The 16607-nt window shown below is 37.4% G+C and overlaps 1 protein-coding gene across 3 annotated transcripts in view; it reads left to right on the forward strand.

Annotated features, from left to right (window-relative positions):
• The window catches only part of FUT10 (fucosyltransferase 10), a 189220-nt gene that overhangs the window by 159221 nt on the left and 13392 nt on the right, over positions 1 to 16607 (forward strand). The window contains exon 6 of one of the 3 annotated variants that reach the window (XR_013763912.1): positions 2227 to 2318. The exons of 1 other annotated variant lie outside the window; for it this stretch is intronic. Coding sequence is in view for 1 of the 2 variants with exons in the window: in XM_079140671.1 (XP_078996797.1) it covers positions 2227 to 2236 (10 nt within the window). In the remaining variant the exon portion in view is untranslated. Of the gene's footprint in view, positions 1 to 2226; positions 2319 to 16607 lie in introns of those variants that run through there. One more of the 3 variants, XM_079140671.1, reaches the window with a different exon arrangement.

A 16607-nucleotide genomic window follows, 5' to 3' on the forward strand; every position in this document is an offset into this window, starting at 1 on the left:
TATATTTCCTCTATAGTCTTTAGCAACAATTGCTTTGCTTTATTTATTTATGATCATCACCAAATAGAAAGTATACTTCCTAAGGGCATTCATTATCCATTTTTATCTTGTTATACACCCTCTGCCTGGAACTGGACCTGACACAGAGTACAAGCTCAGTAGATATGAAAGGAGGAATGAATGAATAAATGAGGCATCAGTAGCAGAAGCAGTGAGATCTGAGGAGGTAGGGTCGTTTGTATGTCTCATGACTCTGACCACAGGAGATTGGGAATATCCATCAGGAGTAGGTTGAGTTACATGACCATTTCTTGCCCAATAGCTTTCTGATACTTCAGGGAGATGAAGAGAAAGGATGGAAATAGCTTTCTGAGGATTTAAATTATGGCTCTGAGCTATTGCCACAAACTGGACAGAACGAACTATAGAATGAAAACATGAAGGATTTTAATTGTGGAGGGACTAACAATTTGGTGGAAGAGCAACTCTTCAGATTATTACAAACTTAGTTTTCATGGGTTTTGGTGTCAGGAGAGTTTTAAAAACACTTTATTTGGAATATAAAATCTCAGATATGTTGTTAGTAGAACTAGCGCATCACAGCTAAAGACAGAGGGGGTTGTGTGGAAGGTCATGAGGCTCATTTTGTCTTTGAAGGCACTAGGACAGAATCCTTCCTTTGCCTCTTCCTAGCTTCAGGTGATTGCTGGTAATCCTAGACGTGCCTTGGTTTGTAGATACATCAAACCTCTGCCTCTGTGGTCACATGGCATTCTCCTTGTGTGTGTGTGTCTTCTACCTCTGTATCCAAATTTTTCTTTTCTTATAAGAACACCAGTAATTGAATTAGGGTTTGCCCTTATCCAGTATACCTCACCTTAATCTGATTTCATATGTAAGGACCCTGTTTCCATATAAGGTCATTTTCATAGTTATTGGGAGTTAGGACTTGAATATCTTTCTTTTTTGGTGGTTGTGGGGCAACACAATTCTACTCACTACAAGTACATGTCAAAACACAAGACAAGGCATCTGAGGCCTGAATGAACCAGTTTTCCTGGAACGTCAAATTATGTCCCACATTTTAAGGGGATTGCATGTTTAGCAGGAATGGGAATTCTCCAACTGATTCCAAACCATTGTCAGAAATTATAGAAGAGTGCACTGTTTCAAACTTTAACCTAGGGGATAAAGTAAACATGCAGAAAGTAAAACAATTTAATTTCAAAGTTTCTGCTAGGATCTTTGGGTAGCTATAAGGTAAGACTCTTGAGACAAATTTTCTACAATGGGATTATCATTAATACTACAGTTGTTTCTCTTTGGAGAAACAAATTGAGAAATGATATAACATGTTACCTTTCCTTTGCCTATGACTGGTTCAGGGTCAAGCTGATTTAGAGTACTATAATTGATTTATTCATTCATTCACGCAACAAAGACTTACTGAAATTCTATTACATGTCAGATACTTCAAATGTTTGGCTAAAAATTCTTTATACTTAAGATTGTGACTACTGTCAATTATTAATTTTTAAAACTCTTCAATGCTAAAAATATAAAAGGACACAGAAAATTTGAATGTACTTAAAATGGGAATATGCAGATACCTGTCAGCTGGCATGAAGGAGGACTTCATTACTTCTCTGAAGGTGCGAAGGACATAGCTGCAAATACAGCAAGAAGGAGAACAGATTTGCTTAAGGTTTGCTTAAAGCCAATGTTTTTCTCCCCCTGCATGTATACTGGGTATACTGTTGTCCCAACCACTGACCATGAGGACATGAGACCTAGGAGGAAGATAATGCTTTGTTCAGCAGAGGGAAGAAAACAGCTTAAGTCTCCAATGACATTGTTGAATAACTGAACTAACCAAACCTTGCATTAGGACGTTCTGTATTATGAGAAAATAAAATTTCCAAGTGAGTATTGAATTGGGTTTAAACTGGATATCAATTTCTTTTTCACTAAAGGATCTAAGTGACACTGGCTTCGCTTTTTTTGTGTTATTGTCTCCTCCTCTCCAATCAGCAGTTGCACTTTCCATGGTTTCAGTTACCTGTGGTCAACATGTCTGAAATTATTAAATGGAAAATCCCAGAAATAGATAATTCATAAGTTTTAAACAATTTTATTGTAATAGATTACTATAATGATCCTATTTTATTATTAGTGATTGCTGTTAATCTCTTACTTACCTAATCTATAAATTAAACTTTATTATAGGTACAGATAAACAGGAAAAAACATATACAAAGTTATGGACTTTATGAGGCATCCATGGAAAATCTTGGAATGGATCTCTACCCTTCCCTTAAGGGAGGGCTACTGTACTTAAGTTCTCTACAGTATGAAACCCACAGGAAAATAAGGGAGTAATACCACTCTGCTTGACAAGTTCTGTTTTTCCTTTCTTCTCCTTTTTTTTTTTTTTTTTTTTTTTTTTTTTTTTTTAAATAGTACTGTGGATCAAACCCAGGACTACTATTTGGTAAGCAACTGCTCTACCACTGAGCTTCCTTCCTAGCCCAACTTTCTGTCTTTGCTGTAGCTTGTTATAGGAGGTTTTTATTGTTGTGTTTTGAGAAAAGAGACTTTTGGTGAGATTTTATCTGTGGACAAGGAAGCAAGGTTGGGAACTGCTTTGTGTATTCAAAAGAACTGCTGTCAATAGCTTAGCTTTTGTTTGTTTGTTTGTTTGAGCTTTTTCTGTAAGATGCACAGTTTAGAAACCTCTCTCTTCCTTTTTAGTAATCCTTCCCAGTTGCCTCCAATTTAGTACCATCTCAACAGCCTTGAGCAATTTGGTGAAATCCTGGGAAACAGACGAGGGACATAAGAAGAATTCTATGATTCTGCAAAGTACAGCTCAGATCAAGTTTCAAGCCTGGGTGACAGATTCACATGGAAATCCTGCTTCTTTTGTTTTTTATTTTTTTTTAATTTTTACAGACTGCATTTTGATTCATTATACACAAATGGGGTACAGCTTTTCATTTCTATGGTTGTACATGATGTAGATTCACATCATTTGTGTAATCACACATGCACATAAGGTAATGATGTCTGTCTCATTCCATCATCTTTTATACCCCGCCCCTTCCCCCCTCTCATTTCCCTCTACGTAATCCAAAGTTCTTCCATTCTTCTCTTACCCCCCACCCCCCAACCCCCATTATATATCATCATCCCCTTATCAGAGAAAACATTCAGTCTTTGGTTTTTTTGGATTGGTTTATTTCACTTAGCATGATAGTCTCCAATTAACTGCAAATGCCATAATTTTATTCTTCCTTGTGGCTGAATGATATTCCATTGTGTATATATACCACAGTTTCTTTATCCATTCATCTGCTGAAGGGCATCTAGGTTGGTTCCACAATCTAGCTATTGTGAATTGAACTGCTATAAACATTGATGTGGCTGTGTCACTATAGTATGCTGACTTTAAGTCCTTTGGGTATAAACTGATGAGTGGGATAACTGGGTCAAAATGTGGGTCCATTCCAAATTTTTTGAGGAATCTCTATACTGCTTTCCAGAGTGGCCGCACCAATTTGCAACCCCACCAGCAATGAATCGTGCTTCTTAAGTCGTCAAAGAATTGTGTGTTTGGAATGAAATTCCTCCTATCCTTTCTATTTTTAATTTTTTCAGGCATAGAGAATAAATTAATGATAAGGGCAAAATTCATATACCAAATGGGATTGACAATTAAGTAGAAGACTTGGGTCTTGAAGACTTTCCTTATTCGCCAGAATTTTTGTGAGCCCCCATGCTGCTGTAAAGAAGAAAGCTTTGCCTTAGAAAACCACTGAATTTTCCCTGTCATGTAGTTGGTTGTTTTCATTCATTTTCTTCAGCCAGGGCTTGATTGAAACATTTTTATTCAAAATCACCAAAAAGTTAATATAAATTCAGAATGGATCAGAGTTTGTGAGACAGATTTTAATTTATTTTTACTGAGTACTGATTAAGAGTGTGAGAACAACTGAGGATGACATTTAGAAGCACAAATTGAAATGTCAGTAGTGACAAGGCCTGAGGATTCATTTAATCACCTTGCATCACAGATGAGAATTCAGAAATCTACAGGGCTATTCTCATTGTCATTGGGTTTCTGCTGGTCAAGAGAAGATAAGATGTGAGTTCAGGTCTCTTGACTCCTTGTCTAATCTTCTTTTCTGATGGAAGTTCTAATGGAGATTTCTCTGAGCCACTCTTAACTCGGTAACCAACCCCTCTTCACTAAGATCCCAGATGACATTCTGGAAAGGAGATCAGAAACTAAAGAATGTTAGGGATCAAAGAAGGCTTGCACATCATCTAGTAACTATGCTAGACTTTAATCCAAACACCCATTTTACTGGGAGGGAGACTGGGGTCCAGAGAGACAATGTGATTAGATTCCTACTGTTATCCAGAGAGAGAGCTGGGGCTGGAATTTGGGTCTCTTCGTGGGGCTCTATGCTGTCTTTTACTGCCTTCTTTTAGAAGAAGTAATTTTTTTCATTCCGTCTTCCTCTGCGTGTGTGTGTGTGTTGTCTTATTAGCTATAACCCTTTGTTTTGTTAGTCAGTGGTTTCCGTAAGGTTTGTATTATACATCTTTGACTTCTCATCATCTATGCTCAAGTAGGATTATACTACCACGTCACAATACTATAAAATCATTTCCTCTCTCCCTTCCCAGCCTTAATGCTATTTTTGTCAAACATTTTACTTAGGCCTATGCTATAAACCCCCAAATACATTGTTATTATTTATATTTGAACAATTATATTTTAAAGGGGTTAAATAATAAGAAAAGACTTACATATTTACACATGTAGGTACTTTTTCCTGTACAATTTATTCCTTTGTGTATATCCATATTTTAGTGTGATATTCTTTTCGTTTGTGATGCTTTTAAAACATTGTATGTCTGGAAAAGTCTTTATTCCACTCTAAGTTTTGAAGGGTGTTTTTGCTGGATATAAAATTCTATGTTAACAAACTCTGGCTACCTTGATCTCTCTAAGCTTTCAGGTTTGTCTCTTCAATACAAGAAGTCTGTCGGACTCTGCCTCTGTTCTCCTTCCCTGAGTTGCATCCTAGAAACTCTCTCAAGGAAGAATCTGGAACAACCACAGGGCTTATCTCCTTTGTTTCCCATTTCCAGGGACTGTTGTCCTTCTTTACCTGGTATCCATTGTCTTGAAAAACTACTATTTTGTATAATTTGCTTTATTGTTTCAGGTAAGAGGGTAAATTTAGTCCTTGTTACTGTATCTTAGCTCAATGCAGAAGTACAGGTCAGTAGAAACTTAATCTCAGTGAATCTGGAGGATTTCCCACTGCCCTCGGACATTTTGTCAAAGGTCAGTGTGCCACATATAGTGCTGAAATGTTCACTGGCAGAAGCTCATCTGGTTCTTGGCCAGTCTGTGCAGGAGGCTGCTAAGATGTCCTTCGTCTGCATGTCTCTTCACTTCTTTTTTTTTTTTTTTTTCATTATTTAGAAAATACTTTATTAGTTTCTGTAAACCCATGTAGACAAGACCTTACATATTTAATACAGTGTGTTAACCCTATACAAATCGAAACAAAATTAAGTTTAACATATCTAGACCAATATGGCTTTTAATTTCTGTACAATGCCAACCTAACACTGTAAGCTGGGATACTTTTTCCAAAGTTGACAGCACAGTTAGCTAAAGTTTCCAAAAATTCAAATTATATATATATATATATATACACAAAATATGTAATATAGTACAATAAATACATATAGACCAATAATAGAAGTATGTTATTCATCAATAGCAGCAACAGTTTTTCTAGGTTCTGCAGTCGTCCAAACAAAATTATGGAGATATCCAGCACACTCCATTTAAAAAAAAAGTGGGAAGTAAAAAAACAAAAACAAGAGAAAATGTCAAAGTTCTGTTACTATTGTGATACCTGGCACCATTTTTTAAATTATCTTCTCAATCATCATCTGAAAAGAAAACATTCTAGAGCAACATCATTAAAAACAGCTCTGATAAAGCACAGTCACTACTAAGTATCATAAAGCAGGTACAAGAGGTTTTACATTCACAGAGTATGACACGATACTGTTCTACATCTGCAATACTAGAGAATGCAATTAAAAAGACATTATTTGAGACTTGATTCTACTTTTCCAGCAGAAGATGGACCTTCACTTCTGGCAGCTGTCTTTGCTGCTTCTGGGCTATGCTAGGAGTCTTTGCCAGTCTGTTGAGCCCATCACCACCTAGAATCAGCACCATGTAACCATTTTCTCTTTTCCTGGGATAGTTCATTCTCCCAGTTCTTTGCTTGAGAGGATGTGCAGGTTCCTCTCTCAGAAACGTACTGGTTTCTTATTATCTATCTGCTCCCTGCATCAGCCTCTCCCTTTCCAATGCCCTCCCTCTCCTTCTTCATCCCCTTTTTTTAGCCTGGGAGAAATTCTTTTCTTGTATGGGGTGGGATGAGTATTAGGTTCTTGTCTATAAAAGATTCTGTAAATTTCTCTAAGGACTTGGGTTTGGGAATACAGAACAGAGTCTCTTAGGCTTTTGTTTTTAAAAATCCTGGATATTGAATCTGGGGTTTCCTTCATGCTAAGTATGTGTCTACCATTGAGCTACACACCCAGCAAGGCTTTCTGCCTGTCATGTCCTTCTCTGGAAGCAATACAAAGAAAGCTGACTATTTGACAGAAAAGAGGAGGCAGGAAAAGGGGAAAGTGCCATAATTTTAAAAAAGTTGGCCAAAATAATTATATCAAAGTAATAAGAATTACTCTTCATTTTGCTAGGATATTTACATTTTGAATTCATCTAGCAATGGTTATTTTTAAAGTAGCAAAGTACTTTTTACATGAGGTGTGCTAAACAGAGGCTTCGCTTCTTTAATGTTTAAAAAATATTGCTATATTTGAATGGAAAGTGTAAGCTAGATTTTAGAATATATAATTACTTGGCTGCGTTCAACAGTTGTATTCAATATGGCATGCACAGCAATTACTTTTAGCATACTGAATAAAAACATTTCCCCCTTCTTAGACTCTACACCCCAATTAACTTTAATACATTAGTGATGCATCCTCAATGCTCAGTTTCTATGCATAATTTTTATCCAGTAAAGATTTTGCAAGATTTAGGATCATTCTTTGTGTAATTATGTGGCTCGGGTATTTTTTTTAATGCTACATTTCCATATTTTTTTTTATTGTAAACAAATGGGATACATGTTATTTCTGTTTGTACATGGAATAACAGCATACCATTTGCGTAATCATATATTTACATAGGGTAATGATGTTTGATTCATTCTGTTATTTTTTCCTTCCCCCCACCTCTCCCACCCCTCCCACCCCTCTTTTCCCTCTATACAGTCCCTCCTTCCTCCATTCTTGCCCCCCTCCCACCCCCATTATGTGTCATCATCTGCTTATCAGTGAGATCATTTGTCTTTTGGATTTTTAAGATTGGCTTATCTCACTTAGCATGATATTCTCCAATTTCATCCATTTGCCTGCAAATGCTATAATTTTATTATTCTTTATAGCTGAGTAATATTCCATTGTATATATATGCCAGTTTCTTTATCCATTCATCAATTGAAGGACATCTAGGTTGGTTCCACAGTCTGGCTATTGTGAATTGAGCAGCTATGAACATTGATGTGGCTGTATCTCTGTAGTATGCTGATTTTAAGTCCTTTGGGTATAGGCCAAGGAGTGGGATAGCTGGGTCAAATGGTGGTTCCATTTCAAGTTTTCTAAGGAATCTCCACACTGCTTTCCAGAGTGGCTGCACTAATTTGCAACCCCACCAGCAATATATGAGTGTACCTTTTTCCCCACATCCTCTCCAACACTTATTGTTGCTTGTATTCTTGATAATCGCCATTCTAAATGGGGTGAGATGGAATCTTAGTGTAGTTTTGATTTGCATTTCTCTTATTACTAAAGATGGTGAACATTTTTTCATATGTTTGTTGATTGCTTGTAGATCTTCTTCTGTAAAGCATCTGTTCATATCCTTAGGCCATTTGTTGATTGGGTTATTTGTATTCTTGGTGTAGAGTTTTTTGAGTTCTTTATATATTCTGGAAATTAGTGCTCTATCTGAAGTATGAGTGGCAAAGATATTCTCCCACTCTGTGGGATCTCTCTTTGCATCGCTGATAGTTTCCTTTGCTGAGAGAAAGCTACTTAGTTTGAATCTATCCCAGTTATTGGGACTCAGGTATTTGCATAGCCTGGACCACAGCTTCTACAATCCTCTTTTCCTATAGCCAGGACCAAGTCCGACCTTAAAATAGATCAAGCCTGTAACTCGGTCCACACTATGATTTTCCAAGTGACTCCTAAGTTGCCCTGATGTTGTGCTGCAAGTTCATGAACTGGGCTCATTTTTATTTCTGAGACTGATCCCCTTTGTGTTCCATTTATAGTGTTTAAGTCCCTCTTTCCACAACAGATGTAGTGTTAGTCTTCTCCCAGGACTATAATGTTGCTTTTAGCAGAGTGACAGGTCCCTCCAGCTTCAGGGAGTCTTCTCCAGGGCTGATGATGTGACCATATACCTCAGACCTCTGTTTGTCACCTATTTTCACATCTTTCAGTTTAAAGCTCTGCTTATTTGTTGGACACAATGGTACTTAGAGGGGCCTTTTATAGAACCTTTCCGCCATTAAACATACCATTTAAACTGATATTTTCCTTAATAACTAACATGTGGCTTTTATATCAAATGTTTTGCCTTCTCAGTACTTACTACTAAATATCTCAGTTTTCTCAGATATCTGTGCTCTCAGCATCTCCTGAAAGGTAGCCAGTCTCTCTGTGACTCTGTGACACAATCTAAACAAGAGTTAGATAATACATGTATATATGTGCTATGGCTTGCATATTTGTGTCCCCTCAAATTCATATGTATAAATTTAAACACCAATGCGAAGGTATTAGGAAATGGGAGATCAACCCATGTTGCAGTGTGTCTAGAAGGTGGAATATCAAGTCAAAGATTATTCTGGAATCTTAAGATTTAGTATTGTTTGCTCTGTTCGATTCACATTTTCTTGGCACCAGTTATTCTTTCCTATTTTTTCCCTTTTGGAATGGGAATTGCTATCCTATGGCTGTTCCAGTATTGTACTTTGGAAGTGCATAACTTTGATTTCATAGCTTCATAGCTAGAGAGCAGTCTGCCTCAGGAGGAACTGATTTAGATGTTTTTCAGATGACCTTCGGGAATTAGCCTTTAAATTTGATGTGGAGGGACTGAGGATGTAGCTAACTGGTACAGCACCTGCCTAGCATGCATAGGGTTTGATCCCTAAGACTGAAAAAATGGTTTTTTAAAATATGTTTTAGTTGTCAATGGATCTTTTATTTATTTATTATATGCAGTGCTGAGGATTGAACCCAGGGCCTCACACATGCTAGGCAGGTTCTCTACCACTGAGCCATCACTCCAGCCCCGACCCCATCTTATTTTTGATGCTGGAATGAGTTAAGAATTTTGGCTACTGGATTGGTTTGAATATATTTTGTATGTGGGAAGAACATGAGTTTTGGGAAGCCAGAGATGAAATGCTATATGGTCTGAATATTTGTCTACTTCCATATAATTCATATGTTGAAACTTGGTCACCAATGTGATGGAATTAGGAGGTGGGATTTTGGGAGGTGATTAGGTCATAGGAATGGAACCTCATAAAAGGGATTCATGCCCTTAAAGATGCCTGAGAGGACGTCTTTTCCCCTTCTACCACGTGAGAACACATTGAGAAGTTGCCATCTGTGAACCATGGAAATAGACCTTCAACAGACACCAAATCTGGCATCTTGATCTTGGATTTCCAAGTGTCTAGAACTATGAGAATAAGGTTCCATTGCTTAAAAATACCTAGCCTATGGTATTTTGTTTTATCAAACATGATGAACTAAGATAGTATGTATATAAATGTGCAACAAGTACATACATGCATGAGTATTATACTTAATTTATCATATATTTAATCTCTGTCACTTCTGTGAAGTCCAGTGTTATTCTGGCAATAGTCAACCATTAATCTCAACCATCCCTACTTAACCCTTCTGCACTTGATTCTATCTGAAGTTCATCAAATGCCTCTTTCACTACCACCTCCTTGTTGGCAGTTGGAACAGTGACCACTGTCCTTTGTCAGGGAAGATAAGGTAGTGTTGGTGGAGGTGAGTGTAGAGCCATTTTATTTCATTCAGTAATTAATTCAGTCTTTCTACAAATATCTACTGAGCACATAGAATGTGTCCTGGTACTCTCTAGGTGTTCTCTATATAGAAGTGAGCAACATGATCAAAATCTTATGTTTTCTTGGACTTTATAGTAGAGGGAACAGACAAAAAGCAAATAAAGGATCAATATAATAAAGGAAAATAAAGCAGGACAAAATTATAGGAAAGTAAGGGTATATGTGTTTGTGTATGTTAGACATAATATTAGATACAGTGCTCAGAGACAGTCTATTAATAAGATTTAATTTAGACAGTGACCTGTATAAAAGGAGATAGAAGCATGCCCTGTGAATGTCTGGGGGAAGAGCACTCCTGGCAAGGGACAGAAATTGCAGAATAGCAGAGAGACCAGTGTGCTCCTGTGCAGTTAGCTAGAGCAGTGATTATAATAATCAATAAGTCAGAGAGGTATCTGGGGCCAGATGATGTAGATCTCTTGGAATGAGATGAGAAACTGCTGGAGAGTTTTAAGCACAGGAGTACGATATTCAACATTTAAATGATCCCTCTGGATGCCCTGGAGATAACAGGCTGTAAAACGGCAAGTGTGGAATCTGGGAGACCAGTTAGAAAGTTATTACAACAATCCAGTAAAAGATGATGGTAATTTGGATGAGGGTAGTAGTGGTAGAAGTGGTGATAAGTATAGTGATTCAGAATATGTTTTCAGAGTAGATGTGGCAGGATTTTCTAGCATCTGTATGAGAGAGAAGATTCAAGAATGGTTTCAAAACTTTGGCCTGAACAGTTGGAAGGAGAGAGTTACTGTTCACTGAGTGGGGGTTGCTGAGGGAAGAGCAACTAGGAGCAGATGAGACTGAAAGGAATCAAGAATTTGTTGTTAAATATATTAAATTTAAAATGCAAATAGGCACATGGATAAATTAAGTGGAGAGCTGAAGAACTCAAGGACAGAGCTATATATTTGGATTAGAGATATAAAGATCACCAGTTTGGAGATTGTATTAAAGCCAAAGGTGCTATGGTTTGGTTAAGTATCCCCAAAAACCCATGTGTTAAAGGCTTGTTCTCCAACTTGGTGCTATTAGGAAGTGATGAAAACTTTTAAGAGGTGGGGCTTCCTGAGTGTTCTGGCCGGGGGGAAGTTTTACTTTGAAGGGGATCTTGGTGCTCCAGCCTCTTCCTTTTCCTCTCTCTTGCATCCTGACCATGAGGTGAGAAATTTTTCTAGTCAATGATATTCAAAGTGAGTGGCCAAGAGTGAGAAGGAATGACCATTTTGGATGGAATCATTTAGTTCTGCAGGAACTATACCATTGTTCTTTTTAAAAAAGGGAGAAAGGAAGGAAAGATGGAAGGAAGAAAAAGTGGAAGGAAGTGTTCTATAACAAATTCTGATCTATAAGATTCCAGTCTACAAAGACCCAACCTTTGATCCTTTATTTGGTAGCGCCCTTGGGAGAAAAAATGAACAAAGGCCCTTGGATGACTGTGCAAGAGTGGCAAAAATGGGAAGGCATGGCATGGTCAGTAGGAGTTAATGGGATGGCCACAGCGCTGTGACAGCTTTGATTTAAAATATTCCAGTTATAACTACACTTCATGTACAGGAAATAAGTAAGTTCGTTATTGATTTTAGATACAGTAGATGGATTATTATGATTGTATTCAGACCCTGAAGCAGGGAAGGAATGGAAGTAGCAGTGTAGGCTTTGAACAGAAACCTTGCAAGTAGTCAAGAGGCCAAATATGATCTACCACCCTGATTAGGAGCTACCTGTTACTGTTATGTGGGGTACCATTTGTTGCTCTTGCCTAAGCATGGTTTCCATAGCAACTTGTCACCATGCTTATAGAAAGGTCTGTTCAACCTTAAACTTTCTTGCCTGGCTCATCCTGAAATTTTTCCCTGGATATATTTTTAATCAAAATGTTGCTGATTGTATACCATTATGATATCATGCCACTGTGCATCATTTCGGTAAAATTAAATGTCCAAATGTGTATCATTGGTGCCATTTTCAATTTCCAGGATGACTATTCTTCCTTCATGAGAAACGTGTTATTTTAGGGGTCTTGTACCACAAGTTTGAAGAGAGTCTGAGGTTAGATGTAGTGAAAAGCAACAGTCACATCATGGGTTGACTACTTTCAGCGTTACTTCTTGTTCAACTCTGGAGGTTGTCCCCTTTGGAAAGGTAAGTTTGCTTATCTTACTTGTAAAAAGACAGAGTGCATCTTTCTGGGAAAACCAAAAACTGCAAAGAACAAAATCCCTTGTTAAGAAATCTTGAAATTAAGTGGTTAAAAAGAGCGTGAATTTTAGAGCTAGAACATTCTGGGTTCAATTCTGGGTTTTCCTCTTAGCAAATCTTTCTCAGCCTCAGATTTCCACTCAGTATGAGGACTTCGGTTGACTAAATTAGATGCCCTATTATAGGCCCTATTACAATGCTAGGAACATATGAGTTCTCTTAGCAATGGTCTTGCCATATCCTACTATTCAGACAAATTTTTATAAGTGCTTTTTCTTGAATTGTAGGATAATATTGACATTTCTGATGAAAAACATTATATTCAAAACAGATGGACCTGTAGATGTTTTGTTTCTACTATGAAATTAAAAGAAATATATTCTAAACAGAGTAACATTAATAGACTATATTCTTGGTTTCTTTGAGGCTATGTAAATTATGTTGTTTGGAATATGATAAATAAATTGTGCTCATTTGAAGCAAGGGACTATAACCACCCTAATTTGTGGCCACTGGAGATGCTGTTAAATTTTTTTCTCTAACCATTGGGTTCTAAGACAAGACTAGTACAAAGCACCTCTCTTCCACAAAATTGGTAATATTGGGGAAAACATGTCAAATTATATCATAGGGTTACAGAGAATATGAGCCTCAACTCTCTCATCTTCATATTGAATTGCACAAGTGTCCTGTTCAGATCTATGGACCCTTGTATTAAAATGTGATTTTTTTTATAATAGGGAAATAAACTTTTTTCTCTGAATTATTGATGAGTTTCTCTATTTTTGGTTAAGTTTGGGTACTTGGGGAAAAGTGATAGAGTCTGAACAGATAGAAACTGTTGCTTTTCTCATTGAAGACTAAAATATAAAAGGATAACGGTTTTAATAAGAATGATAGATTTAGAGTATTTAGTACTTAATTAGTTTGAAGAAACTATGTTGCTGGATACTCAAGATTGTTCAGAGATGCCATGGTCCCAATGATAAAAAGACAGGGGAGAAACAGACAATGTGAAAACTTGTTTAGGTGACTACTGTGAATAGTGCTTTAGTTATATTGAACTGAAACAGAAAAATAAAAATACTTATTCATACACATTTGTTATTACATAAATATTGACAAATACACCAAAAACAAATAAAAGTAGTAATCTCTAGTGAAATAAAGTGAAGGAAGTCAGGAGTTGAAATGAGACTTCTGAATGTTAACCTTTCACAATTTTGATTTTGGAGCTATGTGAATATATTGCCCATTCAAAAGATGAGTAGGAAGTAAAAATTGATCCATGTGTTACAGCTGCAATTGGCCTCAACTTCCGTGTGGGGCATTCTCAGTATGTAGATTTAGAGTCTTTCCCCTGTTCTGTTGTACTGAGATCTCTTTGGAGAAAAGCCTTCCTTCTTGAGGACTCTGTCCCTGTAGTTAATCAGAGAACCATGGCTACCCTCCCATGGTTGTTATGTGGGAAAAAGATGGCCACAGAAATATTCTTCAAAATGTTAACATAGTTGCTTCTGAAGAGTGGAATTGTATGTATGTACAGGAAGATCACTTTTAATTGTATTCTTTTTATTTGACTATGAGAATATTAATTTCAACAAGAAAACATTAATTTCATCATCATCATCATCATCATAATCCTCATCACACAAAATAGGGGAAAACAAGACTAACAGAATTGTTCCAGCCAAAGGTCATATTTTTTGGTTCCCATGACTTGGTCAATTTTAAGTGTTCTTTGATGCTTTGCTGTTGTGGAACTGATTTCTGATTTTTGGTAACATCTGTTATTATTCTGTTTTCCATCATTATGACAAAAATACCTGAGGACAATCAATTTAAAGGACAAAAGATTTATTTTGGCTCATGGTTTCTGAGATTTCAGTCCATGGTCACTTGGTCCTGTCCTTTCTGAGTCTGTGGTGAGGCAGAGCACCATGGTGGGAAGCATGTGGTAGAGCAAAGATGGTCACTGCATGGAAGCTGACAGAACAGACCCTTCGAGGTCATGACCCCCAGTGATCTACTTTTCCCAAGTAGGCCCCATCTCCTAAGTTTCTACCACTTCACAATAGCTTTGTTAGCTCTGACTCAATCATTGGATTAGTCTGCTGATGAGGGTGAAACCTCATAATCCCATCACCTCTCAAAGACCACACCTCTGAACACTGCTATATAGGGCATGGGGGGCATTTCAGATTCAAACCATAACTCATACCAACTACCTAGCAGCTTTTGTCCATAGGTGTCACTGGGTTGGGAAAAAAGGAACAGCTGAACAGAAAGGAAATTCTGCAAAGGGCTGCAGAGTTTGAGCAGGAAAACATGAGTCAGAATTGCTGGACTGAGAGTTACCTAAAATAACAGATTAGACGTTTTGATCAGAGGTCCCACTGGTAGCCATCAACTGACCTTCCCTAGCATCTCACACTCCTGCTGCTCCCAGTCTTGCTGCTCTCTGGTGGAAATCCTTTCCTGTTCTTGGGAGGAACAAGCCCATGTTCTCAATGTCTCTTGGCATCATCCAAGTAGTTAAATCACTGCTATTGAGGGCAGCATGAGTCTTGTGTCAGAAGGAGAACTTTTCACCCGTTATATTTGTGTCAGTCCATTTTTATAACTAACATGAAATACTTGAGGCAGGATAAGTTTATAAACAATAGAAGTTTATAGTTCTGGGGGATCAACATCCAAGATTAGGTGAGGTAAAGCCTAATCTCTGGTGAGGGTCTAATGGGCATTATTGCAGGAGCATATATGGAAGTGAGAAGTCATATCTCAGGACAAGAAGCTACAGAGTTACTGGGGACCTTTCCAAGGGCATGCCCCTGAGTGACCTAAAGAACTCCTGCTAGAGTTCACCTCTTAAACATTTCATCACATCTCACATCAACACATGGAGTATCAAGTCTATAATCCGAATCTGTGGGAGATGAACCAATTCCAAACCATAGCAATATTAAAGCTGTTATTGTCCATCTGTCATTACATACTTCAGAATATGAGACTAAAGGCACAGAGCCATCAGCATTGAAATGATCAGACTTGCATTCAAGTGTTAACCTTGCAACTTAATAGTTGAATATTTGGCAAATAAACCAATCTGTAAATCTCGTCTCTTCATATTTAAAATGGATATAATTGTAGTACCAGCTAGGGTTGTTAGGAGCCTCCAGTGAGATTATGCATGTAAAAGGTTTAGAAGAATGACTGGCATATTGTAAATGCTCTTGAAAAATTAGTTGTTATTATTGTCATTGTTATCGTTATGTCCTTGAGACAAACCATTTGATGACAGAACAAAAGGGTGATAATATTCTTTATCTTCATGATTTCTCTGTTAGAGGACTCATGTGATACCTTATTCCAGGGTCCAGTGATTTCATATTTAAGCAGATTCCTTGTTAACCTCAAAGACTTGATTTTCTCAGAACAATGTGTTAGGTCTTCAAGGTGCCCCGTTTTGAGGATTGAATCCTGCCACTGGAAATTTTCTCCACAGTTAGTGAAACATCACACCAGAGTTAGACTCTGCTGTGCTGAACCAGCACTCTTGCCAGAGGTGTTCCAGCAGGAGTGCTTCTCCCAGGCAAATAGGATATGCAGGCACCATCTCTTTGGTGTATGTTCCACATTTTCAAAATGGGTCAGGGTGACAGTTAAAGGAAACAACAAGATAAGTTAGTCTAGAGAAGCAGATTTTATGCTGGGCATCTCTTTCATATATTTAGCTCTTTAGGTTGAGCATCTAATACATAGTAGATACTTTACTGGGTGTTGTGTGCACAGAGATGAATGAAACAGACACATTGGTTGCCCTCTATGAAACTTACTATCAAGTGTGGGTGAGGAACGGAATCCCATAGGCTTATAAGTAGATAAACAAATCCATAAATACCAAATTAAAAAATGAGAATATCCTTCAAAAAAAAAAAAAAAACAAAAACAAAAACAAAAACAAAAACAGCTAGTGTCACGAAGAATAACAGTGTAGGGATCAAAGGAGTCTGTCCTCATTAGTGAGGTTTAAGATGTAACTTCAAGGATGAAGAGAAAGTCATGAAGAGCATTCCAAGAAGAAACAATGGCAAAGCAAAGGCTCTAGCTGAC

This window comes from Sciurus vulgaris (assembly GCF_902686455.1).
Source record: "Sciurus vulgaris genome assembly, chromosome: 5".
In the NCBI taxonomy this organism is placed as follows: Eukaryota; Metazoa; Chordata; class Mammalia; order Rodentia; family Sciuridae; genus Sciurus; species Sciurus vulgaris.